The following is a 24,950-nucleotide window of genomic DNA, read 5'->3' as shown; positions in this document are numbered from 1 at the left end:
CGCCTGGCGCTTAGGCGTCGTTCGAGCCGACAGAGTGATACGTCCTCGCATCGTTGACGTGGCAGGTTCTGGTGCACCTTTCGATGTTGCGACTGTCGGCAGCGCGCCCGAGCTCAGCGCTGTCGCCCAGAGGCTGCGCTGCTGCCACGTTCGTGCAGCAGGAAAGGGTCGCGCCGCCGCCTCGAAATTTGCAGTCGTAACGGTGGTGGGAAGGTGTCTATTTCTATCTGCGTCATGGAGCATCGGCGGGAGGTCGCTTCCTCGGAGCTCGAGCGGAGCAACACGCGGGGCACCGATCTCTCGACGCCCGACTCGCGTCACTCGGACGACGGACTCGGCGACGACCGGCGCGACTGGGTGCACGACCCGGTGCCGCACCTCGGGTTCACGTACAAGGGCGACACCTTTTACCAGCGCGGGCTCTACACGGAAGCGCTGTTGTACCTTTCGCGGCTGCCGCGCCGAAATCTAAAGTCGCTCGCGCCGTCCATCTCGGAGCCCTCGCTCTCGGCCCGTCGCCAGTCGACGCCGTCCAAGTCCAAGCGAAAAGTGGGCATGGCCAAGCTCACGCCCGTGCGCCATGCGGACGAGTCGATCTTGCTCGCCGACGTGGGTGGCGGCGGTGGCCGCGAGCAAAAGCTCAACCGCAAGCGGCAGTGCGCGGCCGCGATCGACGCCATGGCCGCCAACCCCGTGCTGCACCCAAACCTCTTTCACGACAATGTGATCCCGAGCCTCCTCGCGCTGAGCCGGACAAAGGACCTCGCGACGTCCCGGGCGTGTGTCTCGGCCATGTGCCACCTCAGCGCCAGTGCCAAAGGCCGTGAGCTCATGCTCCAGAACGGGTGTCTCTCGCTGTTGCAGTCGATTTTGTCGATCTCGTCCGACGAGATGCTCGTGTACAACGTCTTGGCGACCGCCGCCAACCTCAGCATCGAAGACAGCTTCGAGTCCATGTTTGTCAAGGAAAAGACGCTCGAGAGCATCCTCGCCCAGCGCAAAACAGGCGAAAAGCTCGAGCGCCTCTGCTCGTTTACGCTTTTTAACTTGAGCTGCCCCACGTACACGTATCCCCGCATCACCGACGTCATTCGCGCGTTGGTTGAGCACGGTACACCGCGTCCAACCCAAGTCGTCGCTCAATGTGCTGCTAGGGCGCGTGTGCCGCGACCGACTCCTCCTCAGCCAAGCCCTCTACAACCTCTGCGTCACCAAGTCGAACCGCGTCAAAGTGATTGCGTTCCCGGATGTCTTTGAGATCCTCAACCGGTTAGTCTTGTCCGCGACCGATGCGGCTGTGCGCTCGACGGCGCTGAGCTGCGTGCACTGCCTCGCCGAGACTGAGAGCTGTCGAAAACCCCTCATCGTCAACGGCACCGTGCGGGCCGCCGTGACCGTGCTCCGGTCGACAACCGACCCGGACGACCTCCATTGCCTCTTTTCGATCTTGGATCTATTAGCGCTCGAGAGCTTGGGCTGCGAAGAAATGGCCAACGTTGGCGCGCTGAGCTCGCTCGCGCAGCTCTCGCATCTCATCTCGGACCCGTCGCTGCAGACAAGTGTATACAAGACAATCTCGCAGCTCGTGGCGCGCCAAGCCAACTTTGCGCACGTGGACGCGGCCTTTTTCGAGTTTCTGATCGCGTACAGCCACACGCAAGCGCGGACCGAGAAGCACATTTCGCACTACGTTCTCCACGCGCTCGGGTGCGTCGTCGGCTGGCACAGCAGCTTGGACGTCGGCGACTTTGTCGAGGCGCCCATGTACTTTACCAAGCTCCTGTACCATGTGCTGTACGCGCTCTTTGAAGAGCAGAGCGTCGAAGAGTACCTCCAAGCCGTGCTGTTGTACAACATGAGCTTCAACTTTGACGCGCTCGACCTCGCGCACGAAGCCATGCACCGGCTGCTGTACTTTGGCCTCCAAAGCCCCCGTGACGACGTCCACGCGCTCGCTTGCGGCACGCTCTTCAACCTCTGCGCCGAGCCGCGCTTGCACTCGCGCATCTACGAGAGCGGTGTCCTCGAAGTGCTCGTGCGGCTCTTGCCCAAACCGAGCAGTACCTGCATGTGTCTTGAGATCCTCTGCGTCCTCTTTGACCGCCAGCAGTTGTCGCCCGAGGCGTACGTGGCGCTCATCGACGCTACGTTTGGCGCGATCGTCAAGCTCTGCGACCGCGGCGACGCTGCGGTCAACGCGGGTTGTGCAGCGTGCTTTGCGCGCTTTGGCTTGATTGCACCGTGCCGCATTCGTATGGTGCAGAACGGGCTCATTGCAGCGCTCTCGCTGCTCGCGAGCGATGACAATCCCGAGACGCTCCAGCTCTGCGTGAGCTCCTACTCGCATCTGAGCTGCGACCCGAGCATTTGCCGCGAGCTCATCGAGAAGGGCATTGTGCACTCGCTCTCGAGCTTGGCCGCGGCGCCCGAAGAGGAAGTGCGACGCGCTTGCGCGATCGCGTTTTGCAATCTCTCGACAAGCGAAGACAACATTGTGACGCTTGTCAAGCACGGCGCGCTCAAAGCGCTGCTCGTCATCTCGTGCGTCAAGTCGAACGACGCGATCACACGCCGCATGTGCATGAAGGCGGTATACTACTCTTGGTCGATGCAACGAGGACAAACTGGCATGTTCATGGGGCTAGGTCATGAACCTGATGCGCTCCGAAGTCAACATTCCCGTTATGTGCCAAGATGGGCTTCCGTGGGCGTTTACGATTTTCGCCATGTCGTCCGAGCCACAGGACTTTTCGCTCTTGGCCGACGCGTTCTGCGGTCTCTCGTACTACAAGGAGTCGCGCCGCGGGCTCGCCAAGGTACTATGACATGTCACGATGACGTGTTCTCGAGCAACTATGCAGGCGTCGACGCTGCAGTGCTTTCTCGGGATTCTCCAGCGCATTTACGATCTCCCATGTGGCATCACGATGCTGCAAGGCATTTTAAACCTCCTCACCGACATTGATGTGGCGGGACCGCTGCTGCACGCGGGGCTCCTCAGCGCTCTCGACCACCTCACGAAGACGACGCGGGAAGACCAAATGCATCTCGTGGCGCAAATCCTCACCGTCACGTTTCAATGGTCCCACGACGTGCGCGTCAAGGTCCTTGTATTGATTCTTTTATGCTGTCACTGACCAAATGTGATAGTTTCTCGATGATACTGTCTACCGCATGCTCGACGTTCTTTTGCACGCCAACGACGTCAAAACCAAGCACTGCTGCGCCATCTTGCTCCACATTTGCTCGCTCGACGACGCAACCGTCCACGGGCTTCTCCTCAGCGACACGCTGCTGCCAACGGTAGTCACGCCTCCTCGATGCGCAATTGATTCAATGTATCAAGTAGATGCTCGATACGATCCGAGAAGGTCCGTGCGTCGACGTCATGCTGCTGCTCATGCGGACGTTGTACAACATTTCGTGCCGCGACGCGTTGCTCGTGCACATGTGTCAGGGCGGCCTCGTGACGGCGATCGCGTCGATCGTCGCGTCGCAGGAAGAGGCGCCGATCTCGATCGCCATGTGTGCCGCGATCATGCGCAACTTGAGCTGCGAAGCCGCGTGCCACGCGCAGCTCGTCAACGCCCACGCGACGTCGCTCTTGGTCGCGATCTTCACGACGCGGAGTGTGACCAAAGTGGCGCGGGAAGACGCGGCGATTGGCATCTGCAACCTCCTCCTCGGCCGCGTCAACTCGTCCATCATGCTCGGGCAGGGCGCGCTGGCGCCGATTCTATGGCTCTCGAGCCACGCGGGCATGGAGAGCAACGTGCTCTGTTCGGCTGTGCTACGCAAGCTCGCCATGCCACCGGGCAACATCCAGCAGCTCGTCGACGAAGGTACGTCGGCGCTTGCGGTCGGTTTGCAAATGCGAAGTAGGCGCGGTGCCGTGCATTGCGTCGCTCTTGGCGACGACGACCAACTTGTACATCAAGCGCAACTGCATCGCCAGCTTTTGCCTCCTGGCGCGCAAGCTCAGCGTCAAGCCGCTACTCGCGACAAATGGTGTCATTTCGCTGACGCTGGACCTCCTCGACGACCTCAAGCGCGTGAGCGACCACAGTGGTAAGGCGCCAATGGTGCTCAGCATCGAACGCATGAGTGTCGACTTGGTCACGACGCTGGCCGAATTTGTCCGACCAGACGTACCGGGCGAGACACACGTGACGTCGACGCTCCTCACCTTGCTCGACGGCGACGATGCGAGCGGCGGCTGCGAGTGGGAACAAGACCGGGACTTTTTGCTGCGCCACGAAGCCGGGCCGCTTCCGCTTGCGCGACCGTCGAACGCGCGCCAGCTCAAGACCGTCGACGTGCCGACGCTGCAGACAGGGTTGTACCCGGTGACGGCGCCGGGTTTCTCGGAGAGCTTTACGCTTGTCAACGCCGAGCGCGAGCGCAAAGCGATCTCGCCGCGGATTCCGACGCTGGCCGATGCCTACAAGTCGGGCTCGGAGCAGCTCGACGAGTCAATCGGGCACCTCAAGAAGCTGCTGCTCCCACCGACGACGACGACGGCGGCGGCGCGCTCAGCCGGCTGGAAAAAAGTTGCGTTGATCGAGTTTGCTTCGCGGAAAATGTTCTCGAAGCTCCGGTCGACGTTTGCGCCCATGGCACCGCCGGTGCCGCTTGTTGTCGCGCACACCGAGTGGCTCGAGAGCGGTCGACCGAAGAGCGACGTGACGGTCGTCGCGTCATCTTACGCCGTGTCGCAGCACACGATTGCGGCGTCGCCGATGCGGACTACGCCCGCGTCAGGTCGACGACGCGTTCTTTCGCCCGTGCACCATGCCGCCTCTCCCGAGGGTAGTGATGGCGTTCGTTAAGCTTCAAGGCATTGGTCGAGTCCTGCGTTTTGGTTGGTTTGCACTTTTAGTATCAATGTGTCAAGTCAAAGAACGTTACACCGATGACGTGGCGCGTCCAGCGGCCATTTCGCCTCCGGACGAGAACACAAGACAACATGTTGATCATGATTAGGACGACACGAGATACAACATATAGAAAGTGGTCACTGACGTAGCACGATCCTCCTACCGGTTCCTCAAGCAGAGGGTGGCTACCATGGCGTCATGCGCAGTACGAGGGGCTTGTCGGGCGTGAGTGCGAGCTGCACGATCGGCTCCGGGTGGTCGACGCCGGGGGCGACCTCGAAGCGCATCGTTCGCACCATGTGGGCGAGCAATAGGTAGTGCTCCGTCTCGGCGAGGCGCCGGCCCGCGCAGCTCCGCGCGCCCATGCCAAACGGCAGTGTCGCGTACGCAGCCTTCTTGCGGTCGGCGGCGCTTTTCGCTTCGCGGCCGAGCCAGCGCTCGGGCACAAACGTGTCTGGCTCGGCAAAGACGCTGCGATCGCGGCTCATGGCGTAGATGGGCATGAGGACTTGGGTGCCCTTTGGCACGCTGTACCCGAGAAGCGTCGTGTCATCGTGCATGACGCGCATCGACGTGCTAAAGACGGGGTAGAGCCGCAGCGCCTCCTTGACACACGCCCGCACGAGCGGCAGTTTGGACAAGGCGTCTTTATCCAGCTGCGTCTTGTCGCCCATGGCCGCAGTTACTTCGTCGCGGAGCTGGCGCTGGAGATCTAGTGCGTCGTGCGAAGTCGCGATCGCATACAGCGTCCAGAGAATGCCTTGGGACGTCGTGTCGACGCCGGCGAAGAGGAGGTCGATGCACTGCGTAATGGCCTCGCGCTCCGTGAGCTCGGGGCGCAACAGGAACGCTGTGAGCAAGTCGGGCGCGGTCGCTTCGGTCGACGCGAGCTTCTCGGTCATGAGCTCAAACCCAATCTCAAAAATGACGTTCGCGTGGCCGACATGGCGCCAAAACGCCGGAAAGAGCCAAAACAAGATGGGTGGCATCGACGGCGGAAGCGTGTTGAGCGCCTGCGTCGTCTCGAAAAAGCCAACCACCGCGTTGATGAAGCGCTGCGCGGCCGGCGTGATCGGCGTCAAGTGGTCGGCCGACAAGCAGCCCATGCGCTTCCCAAAAAGGACCGAGCTCACCGACTCGAGCGTATACGCCTTGAGCGTGTGCGTCACATCCACGTCGCGAGTGGGCGACGCCGCGGCTTCGCGCTCGAAGCGCGTCGTGACATCTTGGGCGATCGCGTCGATCCGCGGCAGCCACGGGCCAATGTTGCGCGGCTGCAGCAAGTGGTCGCTCAAGCTCGACCGCATCTTCTTCCAGATCGCATAGTCGTTGGTCGTGACGGTCGTGCGCGGCCACTGCTTGATTTGCCGATAGTACTCCCACACGGGCACGGCGCCACGCAGCGGCACGGGTCCTTCGTTCCGGAAGAGCTGCGCGATCACGTCGAGGTCCGTGACGCTCACCATGCGCGGCCCGAACGGCACAAAGCGCACGCGCAGAATGGGCCCGATCGTGTCGTGAAGCGCACGGAGGTGCTTGAAGAGTACTTGGAAGCCGCCGCCCTTGGTAAAGTACATCATGCTCGAGCGCAGGGGGCCGACGCCGGTCTCGGGCGCGTTGGGGATCGCGGTCACCGGCTTGGGCGCGGCGAGAGTCGACTTGAGGCGAAGGCAGCTGCGCAACATGCTGGAAATTCGCAAATGCACAGAACGCATCGAGGCCAAACGAGACGAAGAGAGGGCGACGACTGCGAGATTCGGATGGTCGTGCCATCTGGCATTGAAGTGCGCTCTGCGGCTGCCACGTCACCCTCCCAAGGCGACAGGCGTTCGCCACCAACGCGAAGAATGCCATGCGAGCGCGGTATGTTGCAGGATGAAGACAAGCCATAACTGCAACGTCGCCATTGCCGTGCGAGCGAGCGCTGGAGCTTCATGGAGGCTCGTTTTGTCAAGTGGTGATGCTTCGTGTACCGTAGAAAACCGACCTGACATAGCTACTCGGAGCGACCGAGGCAGCCGAACTAGCTCCAAACTGAGCCGAGAGTGGCTCTGTCCCAGAGAAGAACGAGCTCGAAGCAGCGGTAATGCTTGGTATTTTCGATCAGAAGTATGTACACTGGCGTCGTAGGCGTCCGAGCGGTGGGCCAAAGGCGCTGCGTTCTTGTACTATCAGAACGGATGGAGTGGCGGCCCGTTTGGTGCTGTGGAGCGCTGCAACTCGTGTTTACCGAGCCATCGAGTGTACGTCGGCTGCCTGCCCATCCCGATCTGTCATGATATGTGTCCACTCAAACGTGCATGAGTTCAGTGGTTCCGCAGCTGGTTAGACGCTCAGAACAGCTCGCGGCTACTCGCCTGGATGACGACCATCACCGCACGTGGCAGCGACCGATCGCACGCAGCTGACCCAGCGTCTCGTCGTCACCATCGAGAGAGGTGCGTCGACGATGATGACGGCCACGAAGCATGGCCTCGCTGGGGTTGCAGTGGTGTAGTACGTTCGACAAGAACCGCCGGATAGCGCTCGCAATGTGTGGCGGTGCTGGTAGTTGCAGCATGCTTGTTGGAGCTCCTTCAATATCCTGCCGTAGCTCGCTCGACTACGTTGGACCGACAGTCACATTGGCGGTGGTCGACATTCATCTTCCACAGATGCGTCCAACCTCACATTTTGTTCAGCTGTTTTCTAAACTGGGGATAGGGTTTTGTCTAGATACAACTACAATGTACGTACTGAGGACCGCGAGGACAAAGTCGGCAGCGTAACCCATGGATGGTCGTGCAGCATTTACGCTAGCTCGCGGCTACCAACGAAGCGACCATACGCTGCATCGGTGCTGTCATCAAGCTCCTGTTCGCTTTTTTCAACTCAACGCATGGCACGTTGCGGGTCGTACTTCGTGGCGCCCCTTTGTCTAGTCGGTGGATTTCAGCTGCGTAAGCGGAAGGCACAGGGTTCAGTCCCCGCTGGCGCAGGCCCTTTTCCGTCGCCGTCCATGAAAAGGTATTCTCCTCGCATTGTAAATGCGTCCAACATGTTTCTCCCTAACGTTAGGGTGGCAGCGCGCAATTCTTCATAGGCAAAGGTGCAGCAGCAGCAGCAGTCAAGCCGAGGACCGCTTCGGCAGGCCAGGCACATGAACTTGTGTGGTGAAGGGCGCGATGCTCCCTCGTAAAGGGCCAGCCGTTGCGGGACTCGGGGCGGCGCTGCTGCTGCTTCTCTTTTTGCCAACGTTGCCCTAACCACTTTATCCTATCCGGGCGTATCTTAATCACGAAAGGTACGAGACTCGAGGGCAGCATGCGAGTGGGAAGGTACGCACATACACGAACATGGATGAAACTAGGCCGAGCTTTGTCGTCAACCACTGTGACCGTTGGTCGCATTCAGTGGTGGGGCACCGGGTGTGAGCCTGGCCCACGTCAACACCACTAGGCCGGGACAAGGCGATGTGTGTTTGCATGTTTAGTCCTACAGCAGAAGCCCGTTGATGTGAGACTGTACAGCCTTTGGCAGCAGTCAGTAGACGTAGCTTAGCTGCCATTTTCTGTTCTTCTTTGTAGTACACTAGCCGGTGTTTAGGGAGTACGGCCTCCCTCTGTCTGGTGTTTCACGTTCTGGTTGTTGCCAGGAGCGGAATCGGTCACACCGACATGGCATTTCGCCCTGGGTACATGTACTGCATGGAGTGCACGTACATTTCATGGATGTACCCCGCGAACACCTTTAAAGAAAAGCTAGAGCTCTAAGCTAGATGTACCCAGCGAACACCTTTGAAGAAAAGCTATTATAGCCTAGAGCTTTATCATCCAGGTATTGGCACGACTCGTTACGACAGGCACATGTCCTTTCTGGCAAACGTTCTGGGCCGTTTGTACGCTCACAATCTGGATGGCGCCAAATATTACTCACGCTTCAAGAGTGCCGGTAGTGGCGCGTCCATCGTCGCCTTGGCAGATGTGCGATAGCACGAGGGCTCTCGCCTGCTTTCATGACCAAATCGGTCGTCTCGACTGCTTCCAGCCCGCAAGATTCGACGATCGAGACCATGGCGTGCGTCCAACACATCGATTTCGCGTCCGCAACCTCAAGCGTACCGTGTACTCGTACATTGGATGAGTGTTGAGGCTCAGTTTTCGATCGTGTCTCTGCAGCGCACTCGATACGCGAGATGCTGCGCCAATCTGCTGGTCGCCGCGCCAAGTCGACGGCCGCGCGCGCCTGGGACGACATCCCGACCGCGCCCGAGTACGGCTTCGGGCCGTTCAAGTCGAGTGGTCTCTACTTCATCCGCAACAATGGACTCCGCGTCACGTACGAGCGCTTCCAGACCCTCCACCGCGAGCTCGGCCCGATCTTCAAGCTGCGATTCGCGCCGTTCACACCGTACCTTGTCTCGGTCGCCGACCCAGAAGCGACCGCGCTCGTGTGTCGCACCGAAGGCGCGATGCCGCAGCGCCACCTCTTTCCTGCGTGGACCCTGTACCGGCAGCAGCGGCAGTGGCCCATGGCGACCTCCAACACCAACGTATTTGCCGAGTGGAAAAAGTCCCGGGCGAGCATGAGCGAGAACTTGCTACAAATGCACAATGTACCCGCGTGGATCGGGCGCATCGACGACGTCGCCAAGGATGTCGTTGCGCGTATTGCGACCGAAGCGCAACACGGGGCGCCGGTTGCCGTCACCAACATCATGAAGGCGTTTGCACTCGAAGCGGTCTCGTCGCTCGTCTTTGGGAAGCGCATGGGCTGCTTGTCGCCAGACCCGTCGACGCCGATCCCGCCGGCCGCCCAAGCGTTCATCGACGCTGTCGACGGCTTCTTTGACACGACGCAGCAGCTGCACATCATCCCGCCCGAGGTGCCCACGTGGATCTACCCGTACGTACCCGCGTACCGCGCCCACGCGGCCCACTGCGACTACATCTTTGACCTTGGCTATCAGCTCATGCGCGACAAGATCGCGTGCACCGACGCCTCGCCCGAGCCGGACCTCCTCAGCACCTTTCTGCAGCGACCTGAGCTCGACGAGCGCGAAGCCATTAGCCTCGCGATTGACGTGCTCTTTGCCGGCGTCGACACGACGGGCAATACGCTGCTCTGGACCATGTACTGCCTCGCGACCGCTCCAAACGGCCGCGAGATGCAAGCGCGCATCCGCGACGAGATTGGGTCGGGCCCCATGGACGAAGCCGCCCTCACTCGTCTCTCGTACTTGCGCGCTTGTGTGAAAGAGACGCTGCGGCTATACCCGTCCGCGACGCCCAACCAGCGCTACGCTGGCGACGACGTGACGCTCGCCGGGTACCAAGTTCCAAAAGGCACGAGTGTGCTCATGGCCACGTACACAATGAGCCGGGACCCCGACATCTTTGAGCACCCCGAGGTGTTTGCGCCCGAGCGCTGGATGGACCGCGAGAAGAAGGACGCGGACAACCGCAAGCAGCAAGCGTACTCGACGCTGCCGTTTGGCATTGGTGCGCGCAGCTGCGTGGGCCGACGCCTTGCTGAGACCGAAATGTACCTGCTTCTGGCGCACCTCTTGCGCGAGATGGAGATTCAGTGGATCCCCAACGAGGCGCACCCCAAAGGCATTCTGCGCCTTCTCATCGTGCCCGACAAGCCGCTCTCGTTCCGCTTTCAGCCGTGGTCGTCGTAACCATAAATGCAGTACTCTTCAAAGCGACGTGGTTGGTTGAACAAAATCGTCACAGATGTCGATACTAGCCCTTTCCTAGGGATAGGTTTGTGACCCCAAACTAGTCCCTGACGCGCAACTGACCAGCACTCGATCGTGTATCTTCGACGGCCCAGCATCGTGATGGATGCTCGAATGCTGCGTCCAACGCCATTCGTTGGTATACTGACGCACCCATGCTGTGTGGCATGCATGCTCATGTGCCCAGCTCACCGTGACCACGTTCATTAGGGTAGGTGTTCAATGGTTCTGTGAAAGAGAGGACGCTTCGGTCGTGGAAGCGATGTCGATATACGAGTACGAGTACACACCAAGTGCCTCTTGAGTGCACCCTCCATGCGACAAATGGTATACATTCGAAGGTGAAACAAGCAAAATGGTGTATATTGTGGAAGTTACTACTCTATCTCTTTTGGTGGTTGACAAAGCGGAGCGCGAGCACCGCGAGGATGCGGAAAAACACGATGCAGCCGAGCACGACGACAATGTCGAGGAGCGCGTCGTCGTAGTACATCTCGTACGTGTGTTCCACGTACTCCTTGACGCTGACGCTACTCGCGTTCATCTGCTGGAGAATACTCGGCGGCACGTTCTTCATCGTCTGGCACCCGAGCTGCGTCTTGTCGCCCGTGCATTTGGCAAATGTTTGCGACGTCAGAATTGCCATCGAGTACTTGGGCGGCACGATCGTGTAGAGCCAGCGGTACCCACTCGGGATGTTGGACGCGGTGGGCGTGAAGCCCATGAAGAGGAAGAAGATCGAGTTGAGGAGGATGCCGATGAGCGCGGCGACTTCCACCGACGGCATCGCGTACGCCATGAGCTGGCCGAGGTAGACGTTCATCAAGACGAGGAGCGAGAGGTTGAAGCCGTAAAAGACGCACGCGCCCACCGACTCGTTCAGGCCCACGAACGGGTAGTAGATGATCGTGAAGAGAAACGTCGAGACAAACACGTACGGGATCTCGGCGAGCGTCGACCCGACAAAGTACCAGAGCGCGTTGTACGTCTGTGCCGCGCGCTCGCGGTAGAAGGACGCGCGCTCTTCGCCGGCGAGCGGAATGACGCTGTTGAACGAGATCATGCCGACGAAGAGCGACGTCATGAAGACCATGCCGACACCACCGGTCGCGCCCGAGAACGTCGTGTAGTCGACACCGCGGTAGACAAGCCCAAAGAGGATTGCGAGGAAGACCGAGATGAAGAGTCGCGTGTTGTTGTACGACGGCGTGCGCCAGTACATGCGGAAGAAGCGCTGCGTGAGGTACTTGAACTGCGTCAGCGAAGACGCGGCGCGCTTCTTGGCAAACGTGAGCTCGGGCAGCGACGGGTGCACGTTGGCGTGGATCGCAAGCGCCTCGGCGAGGTACCGGCGCTCGACCGAGTCGTTGAAGATCTGGACGTAGTCCTTCGGGTGGGCGTTCTTGGCCTCGACACCGGCGCCAATGACCTCGAGCATCCACGTCGCGGGGTTGGCGCCCGGAAGGAGCGGCGGCGTGTTGGGAATCGCCTTGAAATACTCGATCAGGTGATTCGCATGGGTGCCGAGGTCGCCAAAGAAGACGGTCTCGCCGCCGCGCTTGAGAAGAAGGAGCGAGTCAAACATCTCAAACACTTCGGTCGACGGCTGGTGAATCGTGCAGACGACCGTGCGACCTGTCGACGCGATCTTGCGAATACCCGTCATGATGATCTTGGCCGAGCGCGCATCAAGACCGGACGTCGGCTCATCCAAGAAGAGCACGGACGGCGACGCCGCCAGCTCGACACCGATCGTCAAGCGCTTCATCTGCTCGACCGACGCGCCGCGAATGATCTTGTCGCCGAGGCTCTTCATGTCCAAAATGTCCAAGCACTCTTCGGCAAACGCGAGCTTCTCGGCCGCAGGAATCTCGTCCGACTGGCGGAGCATGGCGCTGAACTGGAACGCCTCGCGGAACGTCGCGCTCTCGCTGTGGATGTCCATCTGCTCGCAGTAGCCGGTCGACCGGCGGATCGCTATGTCCGTGGCCGGGTACCCGTTGAGAAGGATCTTGCCTTCGATCTTGCCGCCCGTCTTGCGACCGGCAATGACGTCCATCAACGTCGTTTTGCCTGCGCCGGAGGAGCCCATGAGCGCAGTGATCGTGCCCGGGAGCGCGTAGCCGTTGATGCCCTTGAGCAGCTTCAGATCGGGCTCGCCTTTCGTTGGGTTGGGCACCGAGTACCAGAGGTCTTCAAAGGCCAGCGTCACCGGCACCGACGCGCGCTGGGCTGCTTCGTGAACGTTGACAACCGCGTGCTGCGGCGTCTTGGGCGGCTCGGCGTACGCGCTCTCGGCCTTGTTGCCGTCCGTGTCACGGAGCATCTCGTCTTCGTCTTCGTTGACGACGATAGTGTGCTCGGCGGGGTCGTACTGGATGTACTCGAGCGCCAAGTACGCGAGGAACATGAAGAAGAAGTAGCTGGCGGCCAGAAAGAAGACGCCGTACCAGATCCACGCCGTGTCCGTCTTGACGCCGTACTGCTTGAGCTGCGAGTTGCCAAAGTTGTCGCCCGTGCGCTTGCAGTAGTCGATGCCCTTGTACTCGCAGATCTGAAACTCGGACGCCGAGTACTGGTTGATGGCCAAGGCGCGAATGCACCACGCGAGCGGGTCGATCCAGTGGATCCACACAAAGTAGTCGGGCATGTCGTCGGCCGACATGATAAAGCCCGCAAAGAGCACGTAAAAGAGCACGGAGACCATCGAGACGGGCTCAGCGACATGCAGATTCGGAGCGATCGAGGCGAGAAAGAAGAACCACGTCGTGAACGCGAGGTTGGTCACGAAGAGCACGAGAAGGTACGTCAGGAACGACCCGACGTTCGAGGTGAAGCCCGTGACCCAGTACATGACGGCGCCAAAGATCACCGTCTCCAGAAACGCAAACGGTATTTGGGTCGTGCACTGCGCTAAAATGAACGACGAGGTCCGGAAAAAGTTGGCGCGCTTTTGCTTGTAAAAGATCTCGCGCGCTTCGACGTGGGCCGGGATCGTCGGAATTTGGCCGAGCGCGAGGAACATGACGGTCGTGAAGATGACACCGAGCACGGTGATGACTTGGTCCGAGTCGACTTGGTAGAACGACGTCGAGTAGAGGAAGCCCATGACGACGACCATGACCATGCGACTGATGACAAACTCCTTGTTACGGAGAAAGACCGTCACTTGGCGCTGGACGAGCGCCTTCGTGCTCTTCCCAAACGGCACGTGGTACTCGGGCAGCGATCCAATGTGGTGCGTAGCGTCCTGGACGAGCAGCGGGTGCGGCGGGGCCGAGAGGTGGCCCATCATGTGCGCGTAGATGGACGACTCGGTAAAGACCGACGCGTACTCGCTCGGGAAGCGGGGCGCGGTCGCCAGCCGAGACGACACGAGGTACTGGTCCTGCTCGGGCGTACCAAGGTCGAGCAAGAAGTCGGCGACATCGCGGTGCGGCGGGCATTTGAAGCCGAGCGACTCGAAGTACGCCAAGCACGTGGCGCGCGGGCCATGGTACATGACATGGCCTTCGTTGAGGAGGAGGACGTCGTCGAACAGGTTGTAGACTTCGGGCGACGGCTGCAACAGCGCAATCACGATCGTCTTCTTGAGCGACGCAGCCATGCCTTTCTGGGCCTTGACAATGTCGTAGGTTGCCGCCGAGTCCAAGCCCGTGCTGATCTCGTCCATGAACGACACCATCTTCATGCCAAACTCCATCTCGCCGACGGTCACACGCTTGCGCTCACCGCCCGAGACACCGCGGAGCATGCCGTTGCCGACGATCGTGTCTTCGCAGATCTTGAGGCCCATTTGACGCGTCACAATGTCGGGAAAGACGGCAAAGAGCGCGGTAATGACTGCTTGCGCCTGCGCGTTCTCTTCCGGCGTCCCGTTCGTTAGCGAGTCGAGTATGCGCTGGGGCACGACCGCGCCGCCGCTGCACTCGTGTGCAAACTGCAGCGTCTCCTTGACCGTCAGTGTCGGGTAGTGAAAGTCGCGCTGGCTAATGTACGACGCAAACTGCGGCAGCTTGGGCCCCAGCGCGGCCGACGGCGTCCCGTTGAACGTGACCTCGCCACCGACCGAGATGTTTTTCGTGAGGAGGAAGCGACCGGAGAGGATCTTCATGAGCGACGACTTGCCCGAGCCCGGCTGGCCGAGCACGAGCGTCGTTGTGCTCGGCTTGAAGACGCCGCTCATCGGGTGCAGAATGTCTTTGCGGATCGACCGCTTGGCGCTGAAGAGGCCCATGACCCCCTTCTTGACTTCGTTGACCAGCGTCGGAAGCTCGCTACCGTTCTTGGTGGCCACGATCACGTCCGCGGCGATCGCGAGGTCCTTGAAGCGAATCTCGAGCTGCGGCATGTCCTTCCCGAGCGACGACTGAAGCTGGTTGGCGAGCGACGCATGGAAGGCGTCCGAGCCATCTTGGAGGAACGCGTCGGCAGATTGCGGAGCTGGTGCCATGCTGGAAGGTAGCAAATTGCGTTATGAGCTTCGGTTTTATGCAAATTTCTTGCAAGCACCAACACACGCGACGATGCTTTCGTGGACCACGAACGAGACTTGTCGCCATCAAGCATCGGATTAGGTGATAAAGCCCCATGCCGTCGACGCATGTCGCGGTATCCGGCCGTTTTTGGCCGTATCCGGACGCGAATCAAGCGTATCCGGACAGCAGAGTGATGGTTTTGACGCGCGTGCACGAGTTGCGTCATCGGGGCGAATGGCACGAGAGGTCGAGCGTAACGTAAACGTGCCACTGCATTGATGAGCCGAAAGAGCTACGACCGATCTGCTAATAACGCGCAAATTGAGAAACATATACTCGTATGCAGAGGACCGACTACCGTACCGGTATGATTTCTTAGTTGACGCCGTGGTCAGCTAGCGTCATAGCCCCGCGTCGCGAGTCAACCGGTCAACACCAAGAGGAGCTGTGCAGCGTCCAGACTTGACGCTGCGATGGCATGTTGGGGCCCGCGTCAAAGCATGACCACGACGCAGGGCTACGTAGAAGGATGCATATGCCAAGTAGCATTGTCTCGGCGTGGGCAATGGTTTGACGCTACCAGCGCGAATATGGGCCGCTTTGCGTGGTGCACAAGATCTCGTCATAGTCCAATTACTAATAAACATTGGTTGCAGCCAACGCTCTGCGACACGCCGTCGAATCCGCTCGTTGTTTGTCTTCAAGATCGACGCTCGTTGGCCGAAGCGTGTATCCCACAGCCTCAACTGAACCGCCGCCAAATGTGGCTTAAGCGAGAGAACGCGCAATAACGTATGCAGCCGAGTCGTTGGTGGTGATGCTGGGTCTTCTTTTTAAGTTACAAGGTCACTCGACGCGGGCCTTCTTGGCGGCCGACTCGGCGTTGTCTCCGTCCGTGAGGATGGCCGACGGCGGGTGCTGGCCGAGGTACTTTGCGACCGCGGCTTCGTCGAGGAGGATCGAGTGCATGTTGGGGCCGTCTTCGATGGGCTGGGCCATGAGGCTGAGGTACTTCTTGCTCATAAAGACGGCCATGTCGACGCTCAGATTCAAATGGGACTCGAGGAGGAACTGGTTGATCCACGGCGGCAGCTTCGAGCGCTTGTCATGGCGGTTGTAGCGCGAGTCGGCAAACACAATGATGCCATAGTCGGCTTTCGAGCGAATGACGCGCCCTGCGCACTGCGCCGCTTGGCGCAGCGCGTCAAACGTCAAAAAGTCGCCTTCGCGAATGTGGTGCGTGTACCGGAGGTACTCCAAGCGGGCGCGGAGCACGTTCGAGAGCGTGTACTGGAACGGGATCCCAAAGAGGAGCACAGCGCGCCCATAGTGACGGTCGAAATCGATGCCTTCGGCGACCTTGCCGCGCGCCACCGAGAAGAAGACAGCGCCGCGGCCAATGTCGCACGCGCGCTTGTAGTTGTCGAGGGCGAGCGTCGTCTCGACAATGTCTTTGGTTTCAATAAAGATGAGCTTGTGCGCCAGCACCTTCTTGAGTACGCCAAGCACGTCCCACTGCGCAATGATGTTCTCCATGTACATGTACGACGGGAAGAAGCACACCATGCCGTCGGGCACGCACGCTGCCATCTCGAGGAGGAGACCGCCATAGTTGCGCACGACCGACATGTCATCGCGCAAATCAAACTTGGTGCTCACGGGCATTTGGTCGCTGCCCCGTGTGATCACGAGCGGGCAAATGCACGACCGGTACACCGACATGGGCAGCGACTCGCGCACGACCGGCGAAAAGTTGAGCAGCCGCGGGTACAAGTCGATCGGCGACAGCGTGCCGGACGTCAAGACGACCGTCGAAAAGCTACCGACGGCATCAGAATAAACTCAAAACATCAGAATAAACACAAAAAATCAGAAAAAAGCACAAAAAAGACGAAAAAATCACAAAAATCACAAAAATCCAAACTCGAGACAAATGAAAAGAGGACGCACCGTTCAAAGACGGGGCGCATCGCGAGAGACGCGTCGAGGCACGCGAGCTGCAGGATCGGCTGCGGCGCATTGTGCTGGTCCGTCGGCTCGAGGATGAGCATGAAGCCATCGGCGTACGTGGCCACGAGCGTCGCAAAGTCCGCGACCTGGTTGAGCGCATTGAACTCTTCGAGGTTTGTAATCTCGAGCGTCCGAAGGAGCGACTGGAGCCGCGAGTAGCAAAACTTCATTGGCTTCGTGTCGACTGCAATCGCGGTTTGCATTGCGTGGAGAAAGGCCGCGGGCGTCTCACTCTCGACGTTGCGGACGCGGATGCGCGTGCGGAGGTACTCGATGAGGCGCCGCATGAACGCGATAAAGTGCTCGGCGCGGCGAATGCTGCCCGGAATCGCCTCCTCCAAAATGTCGTTGGGCAAGACAGGCGCGCCCAGCTCGGTCGTGTCGTCGGTATTGCCGCTGTTTGGGGCGACGACCGTGCCGCTCGAGCGCAGCCCTTCCACGAGCCGGCGGTACTCGGCGTCCAGCCGCGCCTTGTCGGCCTGCTTCATGCGCGAGACCGTCGTGCTATCATCGGCCCATCGACGGTCAAACAAACCGATTCCAAAGTCGATGGAAGGTACCTGATGGTCGTGAGGTTGCGCGATGCGCGGTCGAGGCCGCGCCGGTTGAGCGTGACGCTGAGCGCTTCAATGCAGACGTTGTCAATGTTGTGCGCTTCGTCAAAGACGACGATGCAGTCGCGCTCGAGCGAGCGTGAGACCATGGTCGAGACCTTGGGGTCGAGCATGTACTGGTAGTTGTACACAACCACGTCCGCAAACGTGAGCGCGTGGCGCGTCATAAAGTACGGGCACCAGCCTTTCGCCGTGCCCATGGCCTTGAGGTCGTCGAGCGTGTACACACCGGGCTCGAGCACGCGCTGGTCCATCGAGCGCGAGTCGTACTGCTCGTAAAAGCTGCACGTCTCCAAGTTGCGCGACGCGGCTTGGGACCGGACCCAGGGCGCAGTCATGTTGCGGCATTGCGCGTCGACGGTCTCGCCGTCGGCGTGGGCCATGACGCGCGAGTGCACGCACATGTTGCGGCGCGAACTCAAGCAGACGGCCGTGATGCCCATCGAGGCGTCGCCGAGCACCTCGTTGCGGTACTTCATCAAGTGCTTGATCTCTTCGACGCACTTGGACATCTCGGGCACCGTTCGCGTGCAGTAAATGAGCTTGCCAGTTGTCTGCGGATGCGCCGCCTACATGCAAATGTGGCTTGTATCGTCGCGAGCAGCATCATGCTGGTCGTCGTACCTTGTACGAGAGGACAAGCGAGAGGAGCGAGACCGTCTTGCCCGTACCCGTGGGCATCTCCAGCATCGCATGGCCCTTGGCGTCGAGGGCGCGCTTGAGCTCGCGCATGTACGCGACCTGCTCCGCGTACACGCGCGGGTATGGGAAGAGCACCTCGAGGCCTTCGATTTCCAGCCGCATCTTGCAAATGGAACCCCAGGAAGCCCGGGGTGTATTTGCGGCACATGCCGAAAGTAACCACCGGCACCCGACACCGCTTCGAGCAGTTCACGCACGTCGCACTGTGTGCCAGGACGACCACACAGCCTCGCATTACTGTCGCTAGCGTCGCGAGCACTACCTACGACGGGTCGTGCACGTCCTTGGTAGCGCACCGGAGGCGCGATGCGGCGGTATATGCCGAATCTAGTGAGTGTGCCGAATCTAAATGCCACAACCGCAACGCGGGACACACCCCAGAGGGGCGCCACGCGGGAAGCAAGTAACAGGCGACCGCTTCCGGCGTCGACCATTGTAGCGATCGTCCATCATTCCACTCGTCCCAGTATTGCGTAGGTATATGCACAGGTGGAGGATCCTGCAGATCTGTGGAAGGTCCTGGCTCGAGTCGACGCTGGTGCTTGGCCCAGCGTCTTCCACTTGCCTCGTCAATGGGTGCTCTCATTTCGAACCAGAGCACGAACGTAGCGTAGCGATAATTACTTGGGCATCTTACAAGCGGGGGAGAGCGGTACTGAGGTCGGAGGCGCTCATGCCTGCGCGTGGACAAAACCCTTGGAGATAATAGCATGAACAACGTCGTAGGGCGCCGTCGTGAAGAGCGACGCCGGGTACACGGCAGCGCCCCATTCGGGATGGAGGAGGATCTTGCACATGCCGGCGCTGAGGCACGAGTAGTGCAAGAGCACTTCGACGCCGTCGACTTCGCTGTAGACCTTGCTCGAGTTCATGGCGAGCATCTACAGCAGCACCATTGTTGTGAGCCAAGGCCAGGCGAGGCGTCGTACCGGCAGTCCCGAGCACGGGTCGATAAAGTCCGCCCAGTGACCAGACGCGACGATCGCCGTCGCCACGTCTTGGGCCCAGCGCGCAAAGTTCTCGAGGAGCCGGTCCTTTTCCTTGTCGGCCTCGCCGCCAAACTGGGCGAGGTCCACGCAGGCGTGCTGGCAGGTCACGACCCCAAGGACCGCGCTGTCCTTCTTGAGCGTGGCCGGGAAGACGTGGACGAGCTCGCGCAGGAGGGTGCGGGGACACTCATGCACGGAGACCTCGAGCCCACTGCTCGTCATGGTCGGCGGCAGGTGCATCACATGGCGGAGCGGCCGCGACGTCCGCACGACCCGGCCTTGGCCTTCGTCCATGGTGCTCATGCGATTGCGCAATAGGCGGATCTTGTATCGAGAAGCGTCCGTCAATCAAGGGGGGCTTGTAACGAGGGTGATTTGGTGCTCGGTGAAGTGCGGAATAATCCCTCACCAACCAACGCGAGGGTAGTATAAAACGCATTTTTTATTCCAAGCCGTAATTATGTACTGAATAGTTGTAAGTAATAAAATAAAAGAATGCCGGAATGTCGTTTTCTATTGCAATACACGGGAAATATACGCGAGTTTACGGGAATTTACGGTAGGCGCAACCGGACCATTCGCTGCAAGATCACGACCAGCAGCATGGGCGGGCAGCGTAACAAGCACTATGGCAAGAAGCGCAAGGCGCAGGACGACGCGGGCGACGTCGCGCCGGGTCACCTCACCAAGAACGACGAGTGCAAGATCATTGTGCTCAACTTTGGCCAGTGGTCCGAGAAGGACGAGCTCACCAAGGTCCTCGAAGCCAGCGGCCACAGCTTCAAGGCGGTCCAGAAGCTCAACAAGCTCTCGTATGGCTTTATCATTTACGAAGACAAGGAGCAGCGCGATGCGGCGCTGAGCGTCCTCGCCGAGATTGAGTGGAAGAACGGCGAGAAGCTCGAGGTCAAGGCCGCCTTGCCCAAGCGCAGCTTGAAGCCCATGGCCAAGTCGGACGACGCGTCGTCGGGCGAGCCGGGCGCGCTCAAGACGGTCATCGAGGCCGTGACGCCGTGGCACAACGTCGACTACGCCGAGCAGCTCGAGCGCAAGGAAGACGCGATGAAGAAGGTGCTTGTCAAGATCGTGCGCCAGACGCGCAAGGAGTTTGCGGACAAGCAGAAGCGCGTCCTCGAAGAGCGCAAGCGCATGCGCAAGCAGCAAAAGGTCGAGACGATCCACGACGTTGTCGGCGGGCCGGCGCTTGAAGTGCCCGTGCCCGAATGGCTCGATGCGACCGGCTCGCTCTACATCGTCGCCAACGAGACGCTCTACGAGCAAGTCCTCTCGTCTATCGAGAACCCGTGGGTCGCGCGTGCCAAGGCCGAGGGTATCATCGGCCTCGTCACGTTTGCGTCCGAGCTCGTCGGTGTGCACCGTGATGGGTCGCTCCACACGTACCAGAAGCACACGACGTCGTGGCGGTACCTCTCCAACGGCCCGACGGCCGCCGTGACCTCGCTCGCCTCGCTCCGTGGCCACCTCCTCTGCGCCACCGCCAACGGCGACGTATGTCTCTTTGGTCATTCCCAGTGTGCGACTGATGCCTTGTAGATTGTGCGCCGTGTCGTCAAGGGTCGCCGCGACGTGATCGAGTGGGTGACGCTGGCGACGGGCCTCGGCCACGTCTCGGCCATGAGTGTGCACCAGGGCTTCCTCTACGTGGCGACGGCTACTGGCTGGGTCAAGGCACCGCTCGGCCCGGAAGCCACTTCCGTGCTCGAGTTTGCACCGGCGCCCGAGATGCCGTACCCGCGCGTGCACGGGCTCACGTCCCACGACGCCAAGCTCATCTTTGTTCAGTCGACCGAAGATGCTGCCCGCGTCGAGATTGTCCACGTTGAGACGGACGGCACGCTCGTGAGCCGCACCAACATTGACGCGGCGACGTCGATCCAAGGCTTTGCCTCGCACAAGGGTATATCGAGTTGTATCAAACACTGTTGACAGAGGAATAGGGTTGTGCTGCCCCATGGAACCGATCGCGGCTTCGCCGATCCTCGAGGGCTACCGCAACAAGTGCGAGTTTACCTTTGGCTACGACGTCGAGCACAAGCCCGTGGTCGGCTTCCGCGTCGGCATGTTCAAGGAAGGCGTTGTCGCCGTCGGCGTGGCCGACGAGTGCATCAACGTGCCGCAGGTCATGAAGGACATTTGCCGCACGTTCCAGGTACATTCTCGGTCTTGAAAAAGTATCAATGTATCAATGAATTGGACCTTAGGCGCACTTGGAAACGTCGTCGATGCCCGTCTATGACGTCATGACGCACGAAGGCGTGTGGCGACTGTTGACGATCCGCCTCTCGCAGCGCACCAACCAAATCATGCTCATGATCCAAGCCAACCCGAGCAGCGTCGACGCCGAGGCCTGGACGACCGAGAAGACGGCGTTGGTCGAGACGCTCACAGCGGCGCACCCAGCCATCTCGTCCATGTTTGTGCAAGAGTACACGGGCGTCTCGGCGCCGACCGAGGACCACCCGATCGAGCACGTCTTTGGCGCGACGACCATTGAGGAAGAGCTCCTCGGCCTCAAGTTCCGCATCTCGGCGCAGGCTTTCTTCCAGGTCAACACGCCGGGCGCGGAAGTGCTCTACTCGCTCGTCAAGCGCTTCGCCGCCGCGAGCGACGCGACGCAGGTCTACGACGTGTGCTGCGGCACGGGTACGATCGGCATCTGCGTGGCCCAAGACGCGCGCAAGGTGATTGGTGTCGAGCTGTGCAAGGCTGCGACGGACGACGCCGCTGTGAACGCCGAGCTCAACAACATTCGCAACATCTCGTTCATCAACTCCAAGGCCGAAGACGTCATGAAGGAGCTGCTCAAGAAGAAGCCCGAGGGCGAAGGCGCCGAATTCCTCAAGGAGGCCGTGGCGATCGTCGACCCGCCGCGCGCTGGCTTGCATACCAAGGTGCTGCGCTCGCTCCGCGACACGCGCCCCGTCAAGCGCATTGTGTATGTGAGCTGCAACCCCACCGTCTCGCTCATCAACGTACGTGCGCATTTCGAGATGTCGTCGTGACAGACTTGATTTGTCATTGTCGTGACATGGACGGCTCATATGTATGAACTAGGACGCGACGACGCTGTGCGGTCCGTGCACGAGCAACCTCCGCGGCACGCCGTTCAAGCCGGTCTTTGCGGCGCCAGTCGACATGTTCCCGCACACGGAGCACTGCGAGATGATCATCGTCTTTGAGCGCGTCGACGTGTAAACCCGAGTCCTTTCCGGTTACGAAATAGACACTATATACCATTACGTCAAGTGGGGTCGACTTGCTAAACTAGGAGAGCAATCTTCCCCTAGAGAGACACACGGGGAAGCACGCATGTCGTCGAAACTACATGGAGAACGTGACCAGTCGACGTGCGCCGGCGACAGCGCGCGCGAAGCACCCGTGCATCATGGAGTGCTTGCGGTGCGCTAAACTGGGCAACCGCAAGCGCCGCGCCATCGACGTCGATGGTCACGGTGTAGAGCACGAGTGGCTGCAGTCCCAGCGTGTTGCCGGGCAGGCTGTGCGGGGCCACGTGCCAGTAAAGCACCGGGTAGTCCAAGAGGAGTCCCGCTACGGCAATTGCACTCTGTGAGAAACGTTGCAGCAGCGGTGTCAACGCCAGGACGTGGTGGGCGGTCGACCACGTGAGGGCTGTGACGAGCGCAGTCGCAAACGCCGAGAGCGCAGGCGGCGGCGTCAGGATCTAGGGCACGGGATCGCGTATGCGTACATCTCTGCGAACGGCGTACCGTCGGTGCGGTGCTCGTGGAGGAGCTTGCCGAGGGCGTGACGTCAATGCACAAGCGATGTGCCCAAAGCGACGCGACGTCGGTCACGAGAGAGCGGGAGAGACGGCGCGCATGAACAAAGAAGAGGTCGTCATCGAGGTAGACGGCTCGTACGTGGTCACAGCCCATGAGTTCCTAGCCTCTGTGAGTCGCTTTTAGTCGAGTGCGAGGTACCTCGCGTAGAGCAGCGAGGAGGGCCAACGCGCGTGGCTGCGGGATCGCTGCACAGTCGACAAGGCACGCAATGCGGACGCCCGTGACGACGAGGAAGAGGTCGTTGGCCAACGCCGCCACAACTTTTTGCGGCCACCGCACCTTCTTTTGCAGCGTGCGAGCGTACTACAACTGCAGCACTATGGCCTTTGCAACTGGCAGAAGGCGCCTACCCTGGTGATGGCATGAACGATCTGTCGCCGGACGTGTCCGCTGCAATCGGGCGACGGACTCATGCAGTCAGCATAGAGGCCATCGACCGCCTTGGAGGCGGCGCGGCAAGCACGATGGTCGTCGCCGTCGAGAAACCGGCCGACGAGGCCAAATGTGGCGGCGAAGCTCGCGGGCGTCCCGAGGATGCTTGCCATCGCGTGCTTGGATCAGCACCCGTGATTGGTAAGCCGGAAATAATGCGATTTCATTGGTTGATCTATTTTCTGCCGTGGTATCATTGGTTGACCGAATCCCAGAAGGATCTCGAGGAAGGACCTTCCTCCGACCACGGCGACGCTGGCGCTGCAGGCGTCGCGATGAGAGCGCCGTCACCCAGACGTCGTCTTCTTGCATTACCAAACTCGCTCCGATGACAACAACGTTGACGAAGGACCCGACGCCGCCCGTCGCCCCGGCCAAGTCGAGCACGACGATCCAGGAGGCAGCCGTCTCGAGCGCCGCCGAGTGCCCATTTGCAAACGTGGATGTCGCGCTTCCCATGCATGTTGCATCCGACTCGTGCCCGTTCCACGCCCACGCAGTGCGCCAAAGCCCAGCGCTGTGGAGCGATGTGCCGGTCGTCATTCGATCGCTCACGTTTCAGACGACGCCGGCGTCGGCCCAGCTCCTGCGCGACGTTGGCGGCGGCGACACCATCCGCGAGCTTTGTACGCGCTTTTACGCCCGGGCATTTCTCGACAAGCAGCTAAAACCATTCTTCTTTGAAGAGGACGGCGCGACGGCCCATGGGCAGCGGCTTGCCGACTGGATCATCCAAAAAATGGGCGGCGAGGGCCAGCCGTGGACCGACAGCGGGCGCTGGGGGCTGCGCCAAGTGAGCCACGCCAAAGCATGGGTCAGCGAGAAGCGCGATCCGTCCGTCCGTGGCGACCACTTCAACCTCACCGACGCCCGGACGTGGATGCGCATTCATTTTTGGGCCGCACGCGAGTGTGGACTCGCAGACCACGCCGTGTTTTGGCGCTGGTACACTCGGTTTCTTCAGCATTTTATCGCCATCTACGAGCGCCGCGCCGTGCGCTTTGCACAAGACGATGCTGCGTGGTCGGCTGTACCAGACAACCTGGCACGCTATCTGGAAAACGACCATAGAATGCCAGATGTAATCTAGTTTCCGACACCACCGACTGCATCCATAAGCCCACACTAAGCTTAGTTTATTTTGATTGTCCTCTCGTGTCGACGTTGACAGGTGCCTTCCCAGGATCCGCCTTCCAAGATCCAAATTGCAGCGCAGGATTGGCTAAAATACAAATACAACGGCCAATCCCATTCCATCATGACGATGATTGGCCAAAAAGACGATGCGTCAACCAATGCGAT

The 24,950-nt window shown here is 60.2% G+C and overlaps 9 protein-coding genes across 9 annotated transcripts; 4 read left to right on the top strand and 5 right to left on the bottom strand.

Annotated features, from left to right (window-relative positions):
- The first annotated feature begins 206 nt into the window (after nucleotides 1-206).
- SDRG_05508 (hypothetical protein) lies at nucleotides 207-4,857 on the top strand. Its single transcript, XM_008611224.1, has 7 exons — nucleotides 207-1,111; nucleotides 1,155-2,590; nucleotides 2,646-2,816; nucleotides 2,862-3,104; nucleotides 3,151-3,303; nucleotides 3,350-3,842; nucleotides 3,883-4,857. Exons 1-7 carry the CDS (start codon nucleotides 235-237, stop codon nucleotides 4,827-4,829), a joined length of 4,320 nt encoding a protein of 1,439 aa, XP_008609446.1. The 5' UTR covers nucleotides 207-234; the 3' UTR covers nucleotides 4,830-4,857.
- A 48-nt stretch (nucleotides 4,858-4,905) lies between these two features.
- Nucleotides 4,906-6,619, bottom strand: SDRG_05507 (hypothetical protein). Its single transcript, XM_008611223.1, has one exon. The coding sequence runs from the start codon at nucleotides 6,590-6,592 to the stop codon at nucleotides 5,063-5,065; it is 1,530 nt and encodes a 509-aa protein (XP_008609445.1). The 5' UTR covers nucleotides 6,593-6,619; the 3' UTR covers nucleotides 4,906-5,062.
- A 2,404-nt stretch (nucleotides 6,620-9,023) lies between these two features.
- On the top strand, nucleotides 9,024-10,651 carry SDRG_05506 (hypothetical protein). Its single transcript, XM_008611222.1, has one exon. It carries the CDS (start codon nucleotides 9,052-9,054, stop codon nucleotides 10,537-10,539), a length of 1,488 nt encoding a protein of 495 aa, XP_008609444.1. The 5' UTR covers nucleotides 9,024-9,051; the 3' UTR covers nucleotides 10,540-10,651.
- A 277-nt stretch (nucleotides 10,652-10,928) lies between these two features.
- SDRG_05505 (hypothetical protein) lies at nucleotides 10,929-15,157 on the bottom strand. The gene has a single exon (XM_008611221.1). It carries the CDS (start codon nucleotides 15,050-15,052, stop codon nucleotides 10,982-10,984), a length of 4,071 nt encoding a protein of 1,356 aa, XP_008609443.1. The 5' UTR covers nucleotides 15,053-15,157; the 3' UTR covers nucleotides 10,929-10,981.
- Nucleotides 15,158-15,877: 720 nt separating this feature from the next.
- On the bottom strand, nucleotides 15,878-18,519 carry SDRG_05504 (DNA excision repair protein ERCC-2). Its single transcript, XM_008611220.1, has 4 exons — nucleotides 18,326-18,519; nucleotides 17,648-18,270; nucleotides 17,028-17,591; nucleotides 15,878-16,896 (listed from the first exon to the last, which is right to left on the bottom strand). The coding sequence occupies exons 1-4, from the start codon at nucleotides 18,503-18,505 to the stop codon at nucleotides 15,924-15,926; spliced, it is 2,340 nt and encodes a 779-aa protein (XP_008609442.1). The 5' UTR covers nucleotides 18,506-18,519; the 3' UTR covers nucleotides 15,878-15,923.
- A 463-nt stretch (nucleotides 18,520-18,982) lies between these two features.
- On the bottom strand, nucleotides 18,983-19,777 carry SDRG_05503 (hypothetical protein). Its single transcript, XM_008611219.1, has 2 exons — nucleotides 19,333-19,777; nucleotides 18,983-19,284 (listed from the first exon to the last, which is right to left on the bottom strand). Exons 1-2 carry the CDS (start codon nucleotides 19,693-19,695, stop codon nucleotides 19,075-19,077), a joined length of 573 nt encoding a protein of 190 aa, XP_008609441.1. The 5' UTR covers nucleotides 19,696-19,777; the 3' UTR covers nucleotides 18,983-19,074.
- Nucleotides 19,778-19,956: 179 nt separating this feature from the next.
- Nucleotides 19,957-22,658, top strand: SDRG_05502 (hypothetical protein). Its single transcript, XM_008611218.1, has 5 exons — nucleotides 19,957-20,901; nucleotides 20,947-21,310; nucleotides 21,351-21,562; nucleotides 21,615-22,385; nucleotides 22,468-22,658. Exons 1-5 carry the CDS (start codon nucleotides 19,996-19,998, stop codon nucleotides 22,606-22,608), a joined length of 2,394 nt encoding a protein of 797 aa, XP_008609440.1. The 5' UTR covers nucleotides 19,957-19,995; the 3' UTR covers nucleotides 22,609-22,658.
- A 38-nt stretch (nucleotides 22,659-22,696) lies between these two features.
- Nucleotides 22,697-23,761, bottom strand: SDRG_05501 (hypothetical protein; the record flags this gene model as incomplete). The annotated part of the gene is made up of 4 exons (XM_008611217.1): nucleotides 22,697-23,095; nucleotides 23,142-23,315; nucleotides 23,355-23,519; nucleotides 23,567-23,761. 4 exons carry the CDS (start codon nucleotides 23,759-23,761, stop codon nucleotides 22,697-22,699), a joined length of 933 nt encoding a protein of 310 aa, XP_008609439.1.
- An 85-nt stretch (nucleotides 23,762-23,846) lies between these two features.
- On the top strand, nucleotides 23,847-24,799 carry SDRG_05500 (hypothetical protein). Its single transcript, XM_008611216.1, has one exon. The coding sequence runs from the start codon at nucleotides 23,977-23,979 to the stop codon at nucleotides 24,736-24,738; it is 762 nt and encodes a 253-aa protein (XP_008609438.1). The 5' UTR covers nucleotides 23,847-23,976; the 3' UTR covers nucleotides 24,739-24,799.
- The last annotated feature ends 151 nt before the right edge of the window (nucleotides 24,800-24,950 follow it).

The sequence above is a fragment of the Saprolegnia diclina genome (genome assembly GCF_000281045.1).
Source record: "Saprolegnia diclina VS20 unplaced genomic scaffold supercont1.14, whole genome shotgun sequence".
Taxonomy (NCBI): domain Eukaryota; phylum Oomycota; class Saprolegniomycetes; order Saprolegniales; family Saprolegniaceae; genus Saprolegnia; species Saprolegnia diclina.
The sequence above is the reverse complement of the archived record's forward strand: the minus strand, read 5'-3'. Positions and strand labels throughout refer to the sequence as shown.

Bases quoted from the DNA above. Each gene is read 5' to 3' on its own strand.
- SDRG_05508 (XM_008611224.1), top strand. From the start codon at position 235: ATGGAGCATCGGCGGGAGGTCGCTTCCTCGGAGCTCGAGCGGAGCAAC. The intron at 1,112-1,154 runs GTACACCGCGTC...ATGTGCTGCTAG, and splicing joins TCGCGCGTTGGTTGAGCACG to GGCGCGTGTGCCGCGACCGA. The intron at 3,105-3,150 runs GTCCTTGTATTG...CAAATGTGATAG, and splicing joins CCCACGACGTGCGCGTCAAG to TTTCTCGATGATACTGTCTA.
- SDRG_05507 (XM_008611223.1), bottom strand. From the start codon at position 6,592: ATGCGTTCTGTGCATTTGCGAATTTCCAGCATGTTGCGCAGCTGCCTT.
- SDRG_05506 (XM_008611222.1), top strand. From the start codon at position 9,052: ATGCTGCGCCAATCTGCTGGTCGCCGCGCCAAGTCGACGGCCGCGCGC.
- SDRG_05505 (XM_008611221.1), bottom strand. From the start codon at position 15,052: ATGGCACCAGCTCCGCAATCTGCCGACGCGTTCCTCCAAGATGGCTCG.
- SDRG_05504 (XM_008611220.1), bottom strand. From the start codon at position 18,505: ATGCGGCTGGAAATCGAAGGCCTCGAGGTGCTCTTCCCATACCCGCGC. The intron at 18,271-18,325 runs GTACGACGACCA...ATTTGCATGTAG, and splicing joins CGCTTGTCCTCTCGTACAAG to GCGGCGCATCCGCAGACAAC. The intron at 16,897-17,027 runs GTGCGTCCTCTT...TGCCGTCGGTAG, and splicing joins ATGCGCCCCGTCTTTGAACG to CTTTTCGACGGTCGTCTTGA.
- SDRG_05503 (XM_008611219.1), bottom strand. From the start codon at position 19,695: ATGAGCACCATGGACGAAGGCCAAGGCCGGGTCGTGCGGACGTCGCGG. The intron at 19,285-19,332 runs GTACGACGCCTC...GTGCTGCTGTAG, and splicing joins ACCCGTGCTCGGGACTGCCG to ATGCTCGCCATGAACTCGAG.
- SDRG_05502 (XM_008611218.1), top strand. From the start codon at position 19,996: ATGGGCGGGCAGCGTAACAAGCACTATGGCAAGAAGCGCAAGGCGCAG. The intron at 21,311-21,350 runs GTATATCGAGTT...ACAGAGGAATAG, and splicing joins AGGCTTTGCCTCGCACAAGG to GGTTGTGCTGCCCCATGGAA. The intron at 21,563-21,614 runs GTACATTCTCGG...ATTGGACCTTAG, and splicing joins ACATTTGCCGCACGTTCCAG to GCGCACTTGGAAACGTCGTC.
- SDRG_05500 (XM_008611216.1), top strand. From the start codon at position 23,977: ATGACAACAACGTTGACGAAGGACCCGACGCCGCCCGTCGCCCCGGCC.